Source organism: Artemia sp. Qi Xiang Cuo, chromosome 14 (assembly GCF_049724085.1).
Source record: "Artemia sp. Qi Xiang Cuo chromosome 14, ASM4972408v1, whole genome shotgun sequence".
Taxonomy (NCBI): Eukaryota; Metazoa; Arthropoda; class Branchiopoda; order Anostraca; family Artemiidae; genus Artemia; species Artemia sp. Qi Xiang Cuo.
Genome location: NC_142807.1, coordinates 44,057,485 through 44,078,864, shown reverse-complemented (window position 1 = coordinate 44,078,864; position 21,380 = coordinate 44,057,485). Strand labels below are relative to the sequence as shown.

The following is a 21,380-nucleotide window of genomic DNA, read 5'->3' as shown; positions in this document are numbered from 1 at the left end:
TTGGCTGCCCAAAAATGTTTTCTTTCATCAATTGCCAAAATTTGATCTGGAGATTTGCAATTAGCGAGAACAAAACCAACTTTGGTTTATATTTAAAAGCATTTTCGAATTTTTACCAGATTTTCAGAACTTGTTGAACCAGATTTTCATGAATCCTAGTATTCATGAAATCTGAAAATTTGATAACAGCTACGACAACATTCTCAATAGAGAAAGTTAAAAATTAACAGTAAAAGGAATTACATGTCTTCGCTGTTACGGCTAAAGATAATATCTGACATTTCCAAACTTCTAAAATAATTGTCGAAAACCGTTTCTGGGCTGCATTAAAAGACAGAACCCGCAGGGCAATGTATGCTCAATGAAATTTTGATCCTCCTGATCTACCCTTTGAGAACATCTTAGCGAACGGTTATTGGCAATTACCTTAAATGGGGTTAAAATATCAGATGTCACCTTTAGTCGTAACAGCGACAATATGCAAAGTCGATAAATTTTTTGTACTATTTCCCTCGATCTCTAATTTCCTTTAAGTATACAATAACGGCGATGATATAAGAGAATGATGGTAAAAATCATATTAGTCTGGGAGAAGTTTAGAAGCAAAATGCACTGTACGACTTAAATGTTTCGGAATTTTTTTTTTCTTTTTTTGTTATTGGATTTGGTTATTTGGCTATGACCTGTTCAATGAAGAAACAAATATGCTGCAAGAGTCTTATAACTATTTTATTAATGTTCAATTTATGGATGTCTTATTGTAATTTAAACTTAAAATGTTTGAAATATTATGAAACGTTTAATTATTACTAAGATGCTTTAAACGTAGATAAATTGCTAACAGTAATTTATTAATGTTTTATTAATGTTATTCAGTTTATTAATGTCTTATTGCAATTTGAACCTAAAGGGCTTTATAATTTCTTGAGATATGGTCAAAGAAAAAGTTTGGGAGGGGATAGGAGTGCCAGTAGTCTAGTCTCAGGCAACTTAACGCTACAGATATTATAGTGGTAACATTTATATTTGTTTCTAGTCATATTAGTCTCCTATAGGCTTTGATTTTAACTTAAACGAACATGACTTCTACAGTAAGAAAAAAACAAAATATTCACCTCCATGTGAAATATACAAGCAACTCGTACTGAGCACCTGATGCCATCCAGACAAAGAGTCGCTATTTCTGGGTCATCACAATCTTGCAACCCAACACTGAACGCAGCTAAAAATGGGGTCCATGCCAGCTGCAAAAGAAAAATAACTGTATTCCTTTTCTATAGAGTATTGTATTTTTAAAACATATTTTAAGTTATTTCTAAGCTTACAGATTCATTGAGAAAATATAAGAAAAGCAATCTTAAGGAGGCCCTAGACGGTCAATCTTTTTGATCAAAAACTTCAATCAATCGATTGGTTCAAGCAGAATTGACCGGCTTGTGCTAGTGCATATCTTTGTCAATGACCATTTCTTTGTATCTATTCTTTCTCCATGTCATGCCGTGCCATTTGGAGGGGATGTGCTTATATTAAATGAATAAAAAATAAAAAAAAATATAAAAAAATCAAAATGAACCAGTACAATGAACAAAATCCTGAGTTGTTTTAAAAAGCATTTAGTGCATTTAGTAAAAACATATGAGACGGTCAATCATTTTGATCAGAAGCTTCCGTCAATCGATTGACTCAAGCAGAATTGACCGTCTAGGAACCTGTTTTACGCTTGAGTCAAGCGTTGACGGTGATTGATAGAAAGTTTGAATAACTCAATCATTTTGATCAAAAGCAGTGCGTTGATTAGCTTTGGTCAAGATTGAAGGGTTGATTGAAGGGTGATTAAAGCACACGTCAATAGATTGACGAAAACTTTTGATCAAAATGACTGACCATCTAGGGCCTCCTTAAAATATTAGTCACTAGCGATATCAAACATAATATAAAAGTTTAGAAGATCCACGTCCCGGACTACTTCAAACCAGTCGGATTGAAGCGTGTTTTCAATACCAAAACAAGCCGAAAGCCCCGAAACTTCTTAAAGTCGCAAAAAATTTCCGTTCAAAATTCATTAAATCGAACAACTTGTTTTAAAGTAGCCGAATCAAGAACCTCATTACCTAAACAAGGTCAAAATAACAAAAGAAAAAACTATAGCAAACACACGAAATTGTTGAATTTACTTTATAATGTCAAGACAAAGTAGAGTGTCAAAATACAGACAGAGCCAACTACAAAATAAAATCACCGAGAAATGTATCAAATAGTAAAAAATAAAACGGAAATTCTAATATTCAAAGCAATAAACTGATGAAGTTTAGAGAAACTAAGACACGAGGTAGGATTCCAACTTATGACATCCATCTGCAATGGTATTTATAAACAGGGAAAGAAAGAACGGACAGATACGTTCCATAGTTGTAGAACATTTTATAAAAATAAGCTATGACCTATAGCTTATAAGAAGTTACTGAACATAGATACAGACCACAGTTTAGCTACAGATAACGGTGGTTAGTCTCTCGAGATAGCTTCCTCGAAACTTCGTTAGTTTTATTTTTTAACTTTAGGTTTTTGTCTAATTTTATACCGTTAGGTACATTTTTTATGTTATTTGGTATTTGACTATATCATTTTAAATAAAGAAAGAAATATGCACTCACAGTAACTTATTGCTGTTATATAGAATCGGATATTTAATAAGTCAAAAAGTGGTAGGCCAGAAGTTTGTTTTGAAGAACCTTCGGAAGTAATGAATATACAGTAATAGATTTATAAAGTATTCAACAAGTGCGTTTAAATTATCCCTCAATTGTCTTACGGTGCTTAGGAGGATTAGGTACAAACAACCAGAAATGACAAAACAACATATCACTTCTTAGTTATCTTATGAAATCAGGACTTCACAGGTTCGAACCTTCATCGGTTCGTTTTCCTGTCAACAAAGATGAAGTTTATAAAGACAGGTAGCATTACAAAATCTTCTTTCTTTTTTCTAACTCCTAAACACAAGTATTTTCCCTAATTTACATTTCTGCCAAAACCCTCATGATCATGGAAGGAAACCTTAAAGAATGGCAAAGGATTGCAGCATTAAATAAAAAGACAAATAAAAAAAAAATAAAGAATAATATACAAAAAACATACATTACTGGTCCAACTAACTACCCAGATTAAATTACACATTACAGAGCGCAAACGGGAATAATTTTAAGTTTTTTAGATGAATAATTCTAGCATATTTGGCTGAGATCAGTTTTTTAACATTCCCTTTTTAATGTTTTAAATATTTCCTATTTTTCACAGTGTAATTTTCTACAGCTATTTCTCGCTTTACCTCACTCTTATTTTTACAATATTCCAATATTCAATGATTCTAAATTTTGTTTTGTTTTAATTTTGAGTAATTTTGTGAATCCATAACTTTATAATTTATGGAAGTCAAATCTAAGTGAAGTATTACCTCATACTTTTCAGTTATATATTTCAAAATTAAACATAACAGAAAGTTTAAAATAGTCAATAGAAGTAGGAACTGACCTTGAACATTGGTCGAACGTGTTCAAGATGCTTAGCAGTAGTAAATGGAGCCTGAACGTGACTGACTGACTCCATCAATTGTCGAGCTGTAGAAGACAATACCTCCATTTCAACATTCCAAAGAAGTCGCCTCTGTTTCTCACTAGTCGTTCCTGTTCCCATACCTTCAACGTTAAAAAGACATAAATTAGAAGTTTTGTTCGCTTTTAGCCTAAACAGTACAAACAAAATTAATTAACCGAGTTCTTACCAAGTTCCACCGAGTAGTTAATTTAATTAACCAATTTAATTAGTTACTTAGCTAATTAATTAATCAATTATAATTAATATTTTACAAAATGTTCAACAAAGCCGTTTAGGTTATTCCTAGACTGTCTTACTTTTCTTATGAGAATTTAAACTAGCCAATTTAATTAGCTGCTTAGCCAATTAATTAAGCAATTATAATCCATATTTAAAAAATATTTAACAAAGCTGTTTAAATTATTCCTAATTATCGTACTCCTCTTATGAGAATTAAGTACCACGCTTCCATATTTTACACTGACTTTTAGCCAAAAATAAGAGCAAAACTGACAAAAGTAAAAAGTGACAAAACTCGTAAAAATGAACAAAACTAACGTTTAAAAGCAAAAAAAAAAAAACATATAAAAATACCTGATAGCCAAAGTTTAAACTGCCAAATCATACATAGTAGGTACACCATTGGAGCCTAGGAAGTAATCATCATATTTTTTTGTATTTATCAAGATAAAATCGTAGTTTAAATTTTGGTTCATCAATCTCTTGTTTATCCACTATACCGAATCACAAGAAACTAGCATCAAACTCTAATCACTTAATATACTTTAAAGTAGAATTTTTATAACATTTATAAATGATATCCCCCTTTATGATCATTAGGATGACATTGCCCAAAAATTTATCAAAGGTTAGAGTACGAGCCTACATTCTGTCAGTGGCCATACAAACAGTGATTTTGATTAGTGAAATATACGCACACAGGTACTAATTGTTATTTTTTAGACCTTCTTTTAACCTAGTGGAGCCAGGACAATTTTTGAAGCCAATTAAACACACATTAATGTTGTTTTTTTTTTTGCATTAGTGATACTTGCCAAGCGGAAATTTCTGTTAGATTTTAGACGTTCCTTTTCTTTCTTTTTTTTGAGTGAATTTGATGTTTAATGTTTGAACGCGACAACTTCATCAAATAAAAATGTCAGAAAAGAGACACGGCGTTAAGTGTAAGGTCAATTCAGGCATTCTTTTGACATAGATTCAGATGCATCACTAATTAAAAGGCTTGTGCTAGTGCATATCTTTGTCAAGGACCATTTCTTTGTAGCTATCCTTTCCCCATATCATACCGTGCCATTTGGAGGGGATGTGCTTATATTAATAAATAAAACATAAAATAAATTTAAAAAAACAACAGTCAAAATGAACCAGTACAATTAACAAAATCCTGGGTTATTTTTAAAAGCATTTAGTGCATTTAGTAAATGCAAATGAAAGGCGAAGAAGAATGAAAATCGCTAATAAATCTCACCTGATTTGGTTACTTTACTATTTGCTGACGCCCTCATCTTGATCTCATTTCCAGCAATTTGATCATAGATGGCAGACAAAAACTCCTCTGGTAGATCTTTTGAATCATTAATTCCTCTATTCATTTTAATATATTGAGCCTTTGTCATCTTTGTTTTGACCTACAAATACGAACTTAAGAGTCATAATTCATCCTGAAAAATAGTTTTGAGCATAGATCGCCCTTGATAAACCTTGCCAGGACGTAAGGCTAGATCAAGGGGGGGGGGGTGGCCTGGGTTTAAACCGATCCCCCATCCCAAAACTTTCCTCCAACTCGTGAAAAAGTAACGCAAATGTATATAAAGAAATTTTGATATGTTTTGTAAAGTTTTAATCCTCCCACCACCGAACAAAATCCCTTCCAAAACAAAGATACCAGATACGGCCTTGCCTGGACGTCTAAAGAAGCTTTGTGAACAGACAGCCAAAGCCAGTTCAGCTTATTGGGATTAGAAACGACAAAACTATAATACTAATAGAACGTAGATTATTCCTGGAGATTATTTAATAATTCTGTTCTTGAATTTCGTTCAATAAAAAAAATCGCACGACCAGGACGATGAACTTCTTTTGTTGCATGTTCGGAAGAGAATTTTGAATCATATCAATTACAGGTTGAAGCGGTAGGAAAAATGCATTTCAAGATTGATAGAAAATAATCAGGCTAGAAAGATTTTTTTCGGAACCTTCTAACTTAGAAAGGGTCGAACCTTTGCTAATATATTTCTTTTTAAATCATACACATGCATTGTTCCCATTGAAAATAAGTTTTTGAACGCACAGTTGCCAATTGCCAAAGGCACCTTACAAACACTTATCAACAAAATTATCCGCTAATGATTCCGTCAACTTATTCTAACACAAAATCATCAACCAAATAACAATTCAAAGCATTTGGTCTCATGCCTTTACTTTGAAAAGCGAGCCAGTGATTTGAATTAATCTTTTTGAGTTGAACTAAATTTAAAAGCAAAAAAAAGTTACAACAAAACTAATAAAACATGTCCTAGACTCTAGATCCGTGATTCCCAACGTGGGGCGCATGCCCCACCCTTGGGGTTTGGCAATATTTTGGTGGGTCATAGACAAGACGTGCATCTTTTGGCTGAATATACTTTAGAGCCTTAGTTTTGAAAACAAAAAATTCATGTGAATGACGTCACATTCATAGCATTCAAAGGGCAAAAAAGATAGATGACAGTGTTGCAATAAGATAATGCATTGTATAAAAGGTGTTTTATACAGACAATATTTTTCATTCGCATAGAAAAGTCCTAGAAAACGACCCGAAAAAACAACAACAAAAAACAAGTTAATGGCCTTTTAAGCTTCCTCCAGGTGAATACATGCAAAGGTTTGAAATAACGAAATTTAATTATCAGGAAGGGAACTTCAGGATTTTAGAGGTTCCTAGATGGGGTATGGCCCAAAATCCGTTAAGAACCACTGCTCTAGATGCTTACGCTTGTCCGAGAAGCCCATGACCATGCAGCAATAAATCATTCAGGTTTTACATAGCACATTCAAGCATCAAATACACTCATAATATTGACAATAATAACATCAATAATTCTAGCATTGAAAATAATGACAGTAAAGAAAAAAGTAAATATAATAAGGCCAAAAAAAGAGGAACGAATGAAAAAAAGAAGAGTAGAAGAAACAACAAATAAATAACTCCGCCCCGTTCATGTCAATCGCCATAACTTAGTGACAAACATGGATAAGTTTATGCAGGGAAAGTACTGCCTAGCTTACCTACTCTGGCGCCAAGTCCTTGGTAGACAAAGTCTTTTTGATGCGCTTACAGATCAATGATACCCTAAGATATTTGAAACTCTTACATGTTTGATTGTGTTCGTGAGTCATACTTGGTGCACACACTGGGATATTTCGGCGATTTCTAAAATAATCTAAATGTACCTGATTTCCTCTCAGAAGAGCATTGAACCTAATCCCCCTAGATGTGTTTTGTTTATTATTTTCACTTTTACGAAAAAAATTGTCAAACTTCTTAGAGTGGTTTTACAACTGTTTACTGATCTTGAAAGCTAAGAGGTAAAATTAAGGGGTTAAATCTTATTCGCTTAAATTCTGCTTAAAGACAGAAGACGGGGCGGGTTCTGAACCGAACCCGCCATCCCTTTTATTAAAAAAAATTAAATGTAGAAATATTATTTTTACGATATTTCTTACGGATTACATTAATAATAGCCCACTTAAGGTGTTTTTGTTAACCCTAGAGCCTGGATAATCTTAAGCATCGATCTTGACTTCATGAGTTACAAAGAATCAACAACGTGGATGATTCGTGTAATATGTTTGTAACGTATACCAACGAAAATGCCAAGTGCAAGTCTGCCTTAACTCAGCAATATTATAAATGCGTACTTTTGAGTTGTAAAAAAAAAAAACTTTCTAGAATAGAGGAAAATCCTATGCATCTAAGAGTTATATAGAAATTTATATCGAATTTAATCCAAAGATGAATTAATTTAAAAATGAAGAATTTCTACTTCAAAAAACAAAAAATAATTATGTTAATATTAAAAACATAAACGTAACTGCACGCAACAAACGAGTTTTACATGCCAAACTTCTTTTAAAGTATCAAGACCTTTTGATCAGCTTCTGTGTTATAACGAAAGTACCATTCCATCTGAAAGCGACCGGAGGTTACTAGATCTCTGCAGATTGGCCAGAACGCCTTCACCATCCTCGCAGCTTTCCTCTCAGAATTCATATTCCAGCGTCAGCTACGATCGATTAACGATCTTATGACACAGTTATTTCCATCAACAGATTTAAAATGGGAATAACGAGAATTTTAAAGGATATAGGATTCCCTATTCTATTGCAAAGGTATCCATAGAAAGTAAATTCGTCTCTTCACATCAAGGTACAACAAACCCAGCTAACTCTCCACAAGCAAAAAAGACCCGTTTTCAGTGACAAAAAAAAATGAGAGTAAGGATTGACGCTATAAGGGCCAATAGTTTTCTCAGCTTATAGACGTACCACTATTTCTATGAGCTTCTATACCATTACAGCCGAAAGGGGGCCGGGGTCACTAAATACGTCACGGGTTTCCGCTGAAAATCGATATTTCAGCGTTAGCTAAGATCGACTCATGACCTTCTGATAAAGTTATTTCTATCAACAGAGTTAATAACGAGAATAAATCTTACCTGTGGACTATGAAGATCCGTAGTAAGCATAATTATTGAATAAGCCAGAACATAAGCAGTATCAGCACTTGCGAAAATGCCAGACTGATTGCACTGACAGTATCTAGATGCAAATTTTTCCATAAGTCTATCGATCTTCTGAGCTTCTCCTGGCAGACGAAAGCCTTCCAAAAAACACCTCAAGGCAGATACAATATCTTTCCCATTAAAATCCATCAGATCCACATAGGCGTGCATTATCTGAAAAATTAATATTAACAACAAAATTAATTACAAATGGAGGTATTTCTTCTCCAGCTTTAAGCGCATAATAACTAAAGTTTATGCATGAAAAAACATGTTTTGAAAGAATAACTTCTGATCAGTTTATTCATTTCTTTTTCGATTTTTTGGGAGGGGAACCATTTTGGTAGAAGTTGATATCATAGAAACATAAGTCTCGTGTTATTTTAAACATATTTTTTATTTTATTCTTTATGACTCTATTTTTGACTCTTTTGCTTCAATTACTATGAGTTACAGTTCGTTCTTTAATGTAATGCAAAAATAAATATGGTGTCTGAGCAATAATTTTAATTTTTTAATTAAAACTAGAAAAATGCCTGAAAATTTAAAAATCAGTTTTATTTTTTGGTAGTTTTTATAATAAGGAACATATATACATTAAAACACGATTCATCACACTACGAAGTTACCCAAGTCAAGAACACCTGTGCATCCGCCTTTTTTCAGACGCTTAACATCACCTTATTTAGAGCTTCATCTCGACTACCTTCCATCAAGTTCCAATCTTCTACCCATCCAAGGACAGGACGTATTGCTTTTTTGGCCTCAGGATTGCCCGTGTTCAAGGCCGTCCCCAGAGGGGGGGGGGTTGACCCCCCTCCCCGGAATGTTTGTCTGACTAGTAAAAACGTAACAAAAAGGGATATAAACAAATTTTGTATGCGTTTTTTGAGTTTTTTTTTGTGTTTTAAGTTTTAAAATACCTTAATTGGAGAGGGGGGAGAGGTTGAATCTAAATCCTCCCCCTTAAATTAAAAAAAAAAATAGTAGAAAAATAAGCACTTTATCGTTCACTATAGCTGAAATGGGCCTAAAATGACATCAGTAGAACATCACAACATCAATATTTTTTAAACTAACCCTCCTTATTTTTGTAGATTATCAAAGCTGATTGATATTCCGCCCAATTTACTTCCCCCTCTCCCCCCGCCCCCAATCATAAATCCAAGTTACAGCCCCAAAACCAGGTCACTTTTAATATCATTGTCTTATAGTTCTGTCAAATAAATAAGCAAACAAATCGTAGTGTTTAATAAAACACTTTTTAGAAGACAATGGCAGAATATTTGCAAAAGTCAATGAATTGAATGGCGATTAAGTTAATGAAATAACTAGCCCGGTCAGATGACAGCACCACCGTATTACGAACAGGGCTTAAAAAAACCTTATTAGTATGACTACACATTCAATTAATGCGACAGTCATGTGGGAGCATTGGAACATAATATAAGCCCGAGGTAAATAAAACAAAACAATAGTATGAAATCCGGATACAATAAAACTGGCAACAGTTAAATAGCTAAAGAACAGTGCGACGAAGACTTATCTTTTATGTTCAGCTAAGTACCTTGTATTTACTCTTCTTGTAATCTGAATGTAAGTAAGAATAGAAGAAAGAGAATGGAAATTTGGAAGAGCTGGATCTTCAGCGACTGAACACGAGAAATTAAAGACAACTTGCACCACTTACAGTATAGCGTCTGCTGACTTCAATAAAAAAGTAGACAACTTCGAAGAAGAACAAATATTTGGTATAATTGATCTCTAATCCAATGAAATTAAAGCTGAAATTTCTTTTCTTTTTTTGGAAAGGCAGTTGGTTTTCGTCAATGAATATTATCCTCATAGCACGATAACATCTATAGGATCATTCTAAACTCAGTGATACCTGGTAAGGTGAATTTTTAACAGCCAGGCAAATAAAATTCCAGTTTGGGTGCTTAATCATCAAAATCCTGACATACTTGAGTGTGAATTATTAGCCGAATTTCAGCTGATTGTCACTCTGTCTATTAGCTTACCATTCAGCTAATACAGTTCATTCCGAATATTAAAAAGGAAGAGGCAACGTAAACTCTCGCTCAAGCACGGTTCCACCAAATTGAAGATACAATGTCCAAAAATTATTCTTATCCATGATGGTGGTTGGAAAACAGACCCTTCCACAAGCAGTGCTACTTTCCTTCCGAATAGATCATAGCAGCTGAGAGAAATCCCTCATCTATGTGCATCCTTTCTGGCAAGATTGCAGCAATTACTGTTGTCCAGGAAACAACTCAACGTGATTCACGTTACCCGTGAAAGATCATTATATAATCCGATTCCCCTTCTGCGTTGCAGCAACTAAAACCGCATAGAACTGAAATAGAAGACTATGACCATTATATGATACATGGCCTATTAAATTTTTATTTTGAGAACGAAGAAAACAGGGTTTGTCTTTCTTTATATCAACTACAAATACATCCTTTAAGGAACATACTCTGACTGAAAGTGAAAAGTAAATCAGGCACCTCACAATGCAGGTCACTTTCTCCCTTTAAGATAAGGAAAGAAACCGAATAAGAAGGGGCGTAATCGGCCTTCACCTCCATGCCTTTATCTGCGAAGTAAATAGAATGTTTGGGATTCCCCCAAAATCTTCTGTTGATTGTGCCAAAATTAAGGTAAGACCCTAGACAATATTTTAGTAAAATGCAATGCTCAGAAGACGCAGTCCAGCAGCAGCCGTCCAACACTACTACTAGCGCATAAAGATTCAAATCTACCTGTGGAAACACGAGAGGTCATACGTCCGAAATTGAGCCAGTAAACCCGAACAGAAAGAATTATTTGGCTCTTCAAAACTTCTAGGGTCTTGCTGTCTGTTATAGACACTATAAGTAGCTCCTCTCGATCGGACTTTGCTTTAAGATCGGACTTACCGAATAAGTTACCTCTCGATCTTACCTCTCGATCGGACATGGTGGCTCTGAGGTTAGAAATAAATTATTGAAGATTATGAATATGATTTTTGAAAAAGGGGAAGGACCTAACGATTTTAGGAAAACCTTAATTAAGCCACTTTATAAGAAAGGTGATAAAAGTGAGTGTGGTAATTATCGAGGCATTAGTCTGGTCTCTGTAGTTAGCAAATTACTTAGTAATATGATACTTTTTAGACTGAGAGATGCTGTAGACAAAGTTTTAAGAGAAGAGCAGTGCGGTTTTAGAAAAGGTAGAGGATATGATTTTTGAAAAAGGGGAAGGACCTAACGATTTTAGTAAAACCTTAATTAAGCCACTTTATAAGAAAGGTGATAAGAATGAGTATGGTAATTATCGAGGCATTAGTCTAGTCTCTATAGGTAGCAATTTACATAGTAATATGATACTTTTTAAACTGAGAGATGTTGTAGACAAACTTTTAAGAGAGGAACAGTGTGGTTTTAGAAAGGGTAGAGGACGTGTCGATCCAATTTTCACTCTTAGGTTAATAATTGAGAAGTGCCTAAGTTTTCAAACACCTTTGGTCCTCAGTTTTATAGATTATGGGCAAGCGTTCGATTCTGTTGATAGAGGAGCTTTAGTAAAGGTTTTATCCTTGTATGGTATACCAGACAAATACATTAAAGTGATTAGTGCTATGTACGAGAATAACACTGCTGTGGTTAAGGTACGAAATGAGGTTAGCAGCTGGTTTAATATTAAATCAGGAGTTAAGCAGGGCTGTGTTCTATCCCCCTTTATATGGATTATTTTGATGGACTTTGTTTTAAGGAGTACAGGAAAGGCAATGGAAGATCACGGAATCAAATGGGAAGGAAAAAATTTCCTGGACTTGCATTATTCTGATGATTTAAGTATCCTAAATGAAAGTGTGAGCAAAATGAATGAAGTTTTAGAGGTTTTGCGAGTTCAGGGTGCTAGAATTTGTTTGGAAATTAATGTTAGGAAGACTAAATCACTATGGCTAGGAATAAGTGAAGATGAAAAGGTGACGTTGGGTAATGAAAAGATTGATCAGGTGAGCACCTTCACTTACCTTGGTAGTATTATTAGTAAAGATGGTGGGAGCAGTGAAGATGTTAAAAATAGAATAGCCAAGGCTCAGGTTGTTTTTTCACAGTTAAAAAAAAGTCTGGAAGAATAAGAAGATAAGTCTGCAAACCAAGATTAGAATCTTAGAAGCTACAGTGATGACAGTGGTCAAATATGGCTGTGAATCATGTACGCTCAGAAAATCGGATTAAGATTTGCTAGATGTTTTCCAGATAAATTGATTAATTATTGTTCTGTGTACCCGGCTGACTGACCGTATTTCAAACAATTGGATATACGAAAAATGTGGTTCAATACCGGTTTCTAGGTCTATAATGAAAGAAAGGTTGAGGTGGTTAGGGCACGTTTTGCGGATGAAGGATGACAGATTGCCAAAGATTGTTCTTTTCGGCCAACCATCTAGGGCTAATCGAAAAGCAGGTCTCCTTTGTTTGGGGTGGGAGAACGTCATAAAGAAAGATTTAAAGGAGACAGGACCTTCGTGGGAGAGTATAAAAAGGGAGGTTTTGAATAGATTAAAGTGGCGGAAAATCTTGCATGGCTGTGTTGGCCTCAGGCGGCTTGGTGCTGCGATGAGTTGTTAGTAGTAGTAGTAGTTAACATCACTGTAGTAAATATCATAGCTAAAACCAAGTTTCAGTGACAGTGACAAATAAAGTAGGATATAGTCCAAACTTAGTGTTGCTTCTTCAATTCAAACGAAGACAAGAACAAGATTTGTCATAGAAGATGAGCATCCCAATAGAGAGCATGAAAGTGTTGTGGAAAACAAAGTCCGGACATTTTGTGTAAGCGGAAAAATACCTAAACGGGATAGTGCCCGAAGGCCTCTAACCAAGGAAGAAGAAAAACCTAGTTTTGTGGTCTCATAACAGCGTAATCTTGGGTGATCCGCTTTTCTCTTACTCCCTTGAAGACAAGCGTAAATAATCGCTTCTCGGATTACATTTTCTTTAATACTTAATCAGACTCATGCACAGGCCAAGGAAAAGGAACAAGAAAAAAATGTACATACTTATTGACACTATAGCCTATAGCATTCACTATAGTGGTACATTTTCATCTCCAGAGCTTTCAACAGATAATAAACGCTTATTATACCTTATTAACTATTATAGTTTATTAGCTTATAAACCCCTAACAAGTACTTTAACAATTATTCCGGACTAAATATAGTATTGACCAAAACTCGACACCATAACATAAATATCAATAATCAGCCGCACCGTATCGATGGATGTCAAGTCTTGAAAGATGTTGATACTTTCGATGTACACACATTACCCTTTTTTAAATCTAGACATGGTCCCAGCCTTCCCATGGAAGCCACTGGTTCTTTCTGAATTTCAAAATCATTCTTGATAAATCATGAAAAATATAAATAAAAGAACTACAAAGAATTGACTCAAAGTTGATTTCGACTCGTTTCTACTATCGGCCAAAATTCCATCGCCTTAGTCTTAACAAGAATAAAACTAATTGTCACCATTGTACGAAGTCGTTATAATCGTGTCTGGAATACGGTCGCGGCCGACAAATAAATCTTGATATATAATTTAGCGGCAATTCAGGATTATCAAACAAAAACTAATAATGAGAAAATCCTGTAGATACTTTTGAGACTAAATTATTCGGGTTTGTGGAATTACCTTTATTCTTGTATAATATGTTCACGGATATTCACTGTAAAAATTCAAAGAAGAAGGTAATTACAATTTCCGTAAATGTTCTTCGACGAATCTCGACACTGCCTTTGCATTTTATTCATATTTGGTAAATCACATTTAGTTCAATAATGAATAATACATAGAGAATATTATATTCAAATAATATAAAATTATGCTTTTACATTCAAAGGTTACTTTTCAAGTCATGCCCAGATCGTATTATACTTTGCCGCCAGCTCGTTTTATCAATGTCACCCATCCGAACCTTTTTGGATTGGGGTATTTACCAACACCCCATTACAACCTATTTTAGTCATAATATGAAGTGGCCATATATGTACATGAAATATGCACATATATGTGCATGTGCTTCTTGGACCATATATGGTCCAAGAAGGGATCATTTACCCTGTTTATCAAAAATATTTCCAAAGATTAGGATCGTTGTCGATCCTGAATTGGACAGGTCCAAGCCACCTAACCCACTCTTACATAATGAAACATAATCCGAGCTTTATTAAAATACATCCCTCGTAGCTTTCTAGCTTCATCACTTGTTTTTTTGTTGTTTTTTTCCCATAATTATCCTCAAATATTCGTAAAAATTATGCCTAAGCGCACAATGTATTTCACTCCCTTTTTTTATAATATTATGCGAGTTTAATCTGGCGACACCCAGCTATTTCCCTCGTAGTGGGACCATTTAGTAAAACTAATAAAAGGACAAAGACTTCATCCCACAAACTGAGTGACAGCTTTATTTCCATTAATTACATTTTCACCATAAGAATTCTTACCTCAACATTTGACTTATCAGGATCGCCAAGAAAATCTCCGACTACTGCCTTATCTGGCCGTTCGTCATTGAGAAGAAAAGACGCTATATCTTCGGCTCGGTCGCCAAGTAGACCATTTTCTTGTAAGTACGCTATACCTTTTTTAGGTTTTCTGTTAAACATATCAATACCCTGAAAAAAAGAATAGAGAATTTATTTATCTTCAGTTATGTTTATTGTGAATTTCTTAGCAACATCAGTTAGCAAAATTTTAACTGTTTAGGAAAAAAAAATCTCGATTATGAGGCTTACTTGCTTTCACTTAGTTTTAGTACATTTTCAATCCAAGAAAACCGTAAGTGATAAAAATATGCCCAATTACTCAATTTACAGTAAATAATTTTTGATTTTCAAGAATTTATTTTTTCAAAAAGTAAAATTTATACAGACAACTCAAATGAACAAATTACCAGGGTTTTCCGTGGTACATAGGGAGCTTTTTTGTAACATAAGCCCTCTAGGGGTGAGGAAAGGGCTTTATTTGCATAACTAACCCCCTGCTCTAGCCATGGGCGCACCTCTGGAGGTATTGCATTGAGGCATAAAGAATATTCTTCTTTTTTTTTACTGAAAATAATAGAAATACAATATCACCGCCGACGAGTAGAAAAACATCCAGAGATATTCTCTACAAATGCTTAGCATAAAAGAGTAGAAAACACTATCAAACATAGACAAATAAAGTTTAGGGGACAATAAAATATCATTGGCAGCGTAGTAGCGCTGCCTAAGTAAAGAACGATGTTGGCACAATGTATTATTCTTTTTCTTTTTTCTTTTTTTTAGTTTGTTGGTTAGTTTTTTTTAAACCAGGGCACTTCGTATAGAAAGAGCTGCCGTAGAAACTTCAAAAAGGGCTCATTCGATTGGAAATTGACAGGGCTAGTGCCCTTTTTAATAGTCAAAAGCGATTGGAGGGCAACCAGCCCCTCCCCACGCCCATCATTTCCCCTAACATAGCCAATTAGAATTTTGAGTAGCCATTTTGTTCAGCGTAGTTGAAAGTTCCGGAAACTAAGTTTTTTATGATATCATCCCCCCCCCCCCACAGCCCTCAGGGAATGGGTTGTAAGTTACGCAAAGGGGGCATATATGGTTTTTATAGAAAGGGTGGTGGTATAAACTTCGGAGGTGGCTCATTGGATTGGTAATGAAAAGTTCTAGTGCCCCTTTTAGGAATAACAGTGATCAGAGGGCAGCTACCCCCCCCCAACACACGTCGTATTGTCCCAAAATTCATCCAACTGAAATTTTAAAATAGTAATTTACTCAAAATAGTCCAAAGATCATACAACAAGGTCTTTGGGGGTGGAAACAGATCCCCAGAGCCTGGGCGCAATGGTTGTAAGTTATGCTCCAGGGGCATTTAAGGTTCTTATGCATGGGATGGTCGTATAAACACTTTAGAGGAGTCTCATTTGGTTGAAAACTGGAAGCTCTAGTTCCCTTTTAAGAGTCAAAAGTGATGGAGTGCAACCTCCCCCCCCCCGACTACCCCTTATTTCGCTAAACGCATCTGATTGACATTGTGAGGTAGCCATTTTGCTCAAAATAGACCAAAGAATATATAACAATGCCTCTAGGGTTGGCAAAACCCGCAAGAGCCCTGGGACAAGGTTTGTAAGTTATGCCCGGGGGCGTACAAGGTTTTTATGGAATGGCTGGTCATATAAACTTCAGCTGGGGTTCATTTGGTTTGATATCGGAAGTCATAGTGCACTTTTTAAGAGTCTAAAGCTATTTGAGAGTAACCAGCCCCTCCCTGTCAACGCCCATCATTTCCACAAACACATCCAATCAAAACTTTGAGATAACAGTTTTATTCAGCGGAGTTGAAGGGTATAGAAATTATGTCTCTGAGGACGACAATCACCCAATAGCCCTCAGGTCAAGGATTGTAAGTTACGCCCTGGGGGTATATATGATTTTTATAGAAAATGTGGTCGTATATACTTAGATGGGTCTCATTAGAAAGGTAATCAGAAGTATTAGTGCCCTTTTTAAGATTTAAAGAAATCAGAGGGCAGCTACACCCCCCCCCAAACACACACATACACGTAGTTTTTCACCTAAATTCAGACAATAGGAATTTTGAGATACCAATGTTAAAAGATCATATAATAAAGCTTTTGGGGTTGTTACCAACCACCAGAGCCTGGGGACAAGGGTTTTAAGTTATGCCGCGGGGGCATTTAAGGTTTTATGGAAGTGATGGTTGTATAAAATTTAGAGGTGGCTCATTTGCTTGAAAATTGAAAGTTGTAGTTCCTCTCTAAGGGTCAAAGGTGATGGAGGTAAACTAGACCCCCTCCCCTAACTACCCCTCTTTTCATTCCCTCTTCTTCCCATTTGATTGAAACTGTGAGATATCCATTTTAAAACAGAATAGTCAAAATAACTTATAACAATGCCTCCAGGGTTAACACAACCTCCCAGAGCCCTGGGACAAGGGCTGTAAGTTAGGTCCTGGGGGCATAACTAAATTTGTTTATGTTTTGGCTTTTATAATTTTAATAAATCAAAAATTAATAAGATTTTAAAGAATAAATATGAGCATATGTATATTGAACTATCAATTCACATTCATTTGTATTTTTTCAGTAAAGTGCAAATTATGTTTTGGCCTTGAGAGGGCATAGAGGTTGTGAGCCCTAATCATGCTAATTTCTGCTCGGTTTGAGTTTGACTCGGTTATTTATTGTAATTTCTGTTCGTTTTTTATTTTGTTTATTTATTCAGGTGTGGTAGTTTTACGCTTGGTAGATTATTTGATTCTATTTTTGCTCATTTTTGGTTTAACAGAGTTCTTTACTTTTCATTGAAGAACTTATTTTAGGGAAAAAGTTTTTTTTATAAGAAATGATATAAATCGTGCAATTCAAGTAAAGAAAAGAAATTTATCAAATATCAAGTTTTACAGTTTTGTCGTTCTTTGACCTTCAATCCCATACATAAGGATTTCAGAAGGCAATCTGACCACGTCCACTGTTTTTGCGTATTTTTGCGTTGTAGCTTCAGTGCCAAATATCGACCGTTAATTTAAAGTGATTAAGACATTTACTAAAGAATTCGATCAATTGAACAATGAGAAAAAATCTTACATTGTGGCTGGGATACAAAAGATAGGTCAAGTTTAGTAGTTCCTAACCTTTTTTGTAATTTATTCCTTTTTCAATTTAAATGAAGACAAGGCATTTATCTAATGAAACAGGAGGCGTCTGAAGCAAGCTGGAATCACTTTACTACCTCCGACGTAGCAAAAACCTAGATTTACTTCTTCATTTGATATAATTCTTAAGACAAGTTGAATTTTCGAAGCAGTTTCCAGTTAAGCAGATGCAAGTTTAGGACTAATAATTCCATATTTGTTCAATGAACAGAGCCTTTTTGAATTTTCATTGAAAATAATTTAAAAAGCGACGAACTTGCTCCCCACGCCTACACATCGAAAAATACATTGTGTCCCCCTTATATTCGCTTGATTTAACTCCATGTCGAGGAATGAGGGGGAGAGAGGGAGCATTTAAACCAGAAGCTATTCTGAAAACTAATAGGTATAAATTTTCTTAATTTAAATGAATTCAAATTTTGCTAAAATAGTTCTTGGTTTAGGATACATAGATAAGATAAGTAATAATGTTGATTTGTGATAGCCACACTTTTATTTGCTTAGGGTAGAAGGCAGGGGCTAATTTGTGTCAAGCCCCCTGGCACTTCAAACTTCCTTGAATTTCTGGGCACTTCCTAATCAAATTACCTAACTTTTCTCTTTTTTTTACAATGGCTCTCTCCCTTCCCGAGAAAAGAAATTCATTGATGACTACCAATTTTTTATGATATATTCTCTGCAAACACACTCTCTCAACACAAACACAACAAAAGTCGTCAGCAGAGTGGGCGACGAGTGCATAAGCGTGCATTTAGTTACATAAACCACCATCTCGGCGGGCGCGGTAAGAAACGGCCGTTTATTGTCGTGACAGTGGGCGGCTGCATTGCTACCGTCAGCGTTAAATAAACCGATCGTATATTTTACCACCCAATATGTAAGTCGCTAAAACATCCTATTCACTTCTACTGGTACGTCGGCGACGGTAAAAAATCCAATCGGTAAAAATACGGCAAATATGTTCAGGCCTTATTTATATTAGCACATTTACAAATCATTATCTTTACACAGTACTTTACACATATGTTAAATATGTTCTCTTTTTACAATAATCCTGTAACTAGTCATCCTCAAAAAGAAAACACTAAATTAATGTAAAATATAATATAACCTGCTCCCAAATCTCTTTTTGATGCTTTAGAACCTCAAACTGCTCAGGATTATCCTCTTGTACCTGAAGGGCTGCATTTGGAAAACTAGCTGAACTAGACAAAGAATTCACACTTCCATATGATACCATTGTACCTTTCCCAGAATCCGAATCCTCAGAAACATCCTTGTTCTTACTTTCAGCTCCTAAAAGATGAACATAGTATAAGACACACTACAATTTATGATTACGCCAAAAAATACTGTAAAAAAGAGCTTATGTTTATCTATTATAAACTAGTTTATTAAATCCAGGGATCGCCAATATTGTTAAAGAGAAAGAAAAATACTACTTAACGATCACAAATTTCAAAAAATAAAATATAACAAAACAACGTCATCCAGACCAGAAATATTTATCAATTAGCCCAATCGCTCTCAGAATATCTTCTTTATCACGAGTCATGAAGTTTTCATATCAAATTCTAGTTATGAAAATATAAATTATTCCATATGCTTTGACATATTTCCAGACTGAGCAAGTTTTGGAAATGGCTGTGTTTTTTTTCAATTATTAGCTTCACATAAAAAATTTCGTACGAATCGCAAATTAGTAAATAAGGATTTTGGAATGTGATTATCAAGATTTGACACAAAATAGATTTTAAACAAATTTGTTAGCAAAAATCTAGCATTAAACGGGCCAAAAATGTTAATAAAAGAGAAATCCAAATAAGGAGTCAACAACCACTTTGACAGATACTACAAATAATATACATTTGAGTCGGACTTTAACCATGCACGATGTTTGAATAAAACCTAGAAAACATAAAAAAATAATTAAAAGAAAAAACAAAACAAACGAGGTTGATTTTAAGGCAGTGGATAAAACAATGGAAAAAGAAAGAAAAAATTCCGGAACGGACCTCCGCCAAAAAACACAAAAAAACAACCCTTTGAAGTGAGCATCAAGAAAGCAGAATTTTCCTTTGTTATTGTCCACTTCAAAATGTCAGTTCTTTTTTCAGCACTGAGGTTCTATCCAGACTTAGGATGTCTCCCGTCTGACCCATCCAGTCGGAAAGGGACAAAAAAGCTTTACGTCCTTATTATTATAAATATTATAAGTACCCTTCTTAATCTCCCCACTTAGGCCAGTAAATAAAGAGTAGCAGCTAAATATGGAACTACTGATCCTCTTACTGCCGATATTGATAGAGAGAATAATTTTAGAAGTTCTCTTGATCCAACCCACGATTTTTCCGATTTGTTTCCATAAATTGTAAATTTTTTGGTAGTTTTAGTCATTTTGCTAAAAGTGTTTTCTATTTTTTTTTTTTTTGGTATTCTGAGTTGTATTTTATCATGTTTTTCCTCTTTTCTTTATTTATTAACACTCCTTTTCAACTTTGTTTTAAAAACGAGAAAGAAACCTCATTGATTTATAACTGACTGACAAGATATCCTCACTTCTATGCTTAAATGCAAGTAATTTAACTGGTTCCATCCCAAAGCTCAAATCTTTCTAAAGATTCTTTTTTCAGCTCTTTATGCAAAATCTTGTCTTTTACAGTCATAAAATTTGTACCAGAAACTAAACAGTAAAAGGCTGTAGAAACAAAAACTACATCTTTTTTGCTGAACTCGAACGAGCGCTAAGATTAAGAACAAATTAAATTTACAGAAAAGTCAGAAGTCCAGTTTTTGAGCTCTGGTGAGAATGATCAGAGACTAACTTAATAATAATATTGAAATATTGATGATATATCATCGAGCTCGAAACTACTGGATCATCTCGCGCTTTTAAAATAACTGAAAAATTGATTTTCAAAAAAAAAAAAAAAGATTGAAAAAACCAAAACATTCTTCTGGGAGGTTTATATCTAAAAATCACTTTTGAAGAAACGTGTGGCATATCACAGGAGTTAGGGAAGACTGAAATAGATGTTGACAGGATAATGGACAACACCTGAGAAATCACAGTGGAGTTGTCTTTGGACAACTGGATGGTTTTCTTCAATCCCTGATAGACCTAGATTTTGTAGACGACGTAGCCTTGCTGGAAACCACCGCAGACAGCTTACAATACATGGTTGATGACGTCTCCGAGGCTTCAAAGCGCACCGGAACACCATAAGCAGCTCCAAGAGTAAAGTGATGGTCATTCTGCTCTATATCAAACCATGTTGGACAGCAATCC

General features: G+C 34.8%; 1 protein-coding gene across 3 annotated transcripts in view; it reads right to left on the bottom strand.

Annotated features, from left to right (window-relative positions):
* The window catches only part of Sec71 (ADP ribosylation factor guanine nucleotide exchange factor Sec71), a 201,612-nt gene that overhangs the window by 121,243 nt on the left and 58,989 nt on the right, over positions 1 to 21,380 (bottom strand). For all 3 annotated transcript variants that reach the window (XM_089100054.1, XM_089100055.1, XM_089100056.1), the window contains 6 exons: positions 19,203 to 19,387; positions 14,884 to 15,054; positions 8,313 to 8,552; positions 5,084 to 5,243; positions 3,532 to 3,695; positions 1,116 to 1,244 (listed from right to left, as the gene is read on the bottom strand). In XM_089100054.1, the coding sequence (XP_088956180.1) occupies positions 1,116 to 1,244; positions 3,532 to 3,695; positions 5,084 to 5,243; positions 8,313 to 8,552; positions 14,884 to 15,054; positions 19,203 to 19,387 (1,049 nt within the window). The remainder of the gene's footprint in view (positions 1 to 1,115; positions 1,245 to 3,531; positions 3,696 to 5,083; positions 5,244 to 8,312; positions 8,553 to 14,883; positions 15,055 to 19,202; positions 19,388 to 21,380) is intronic.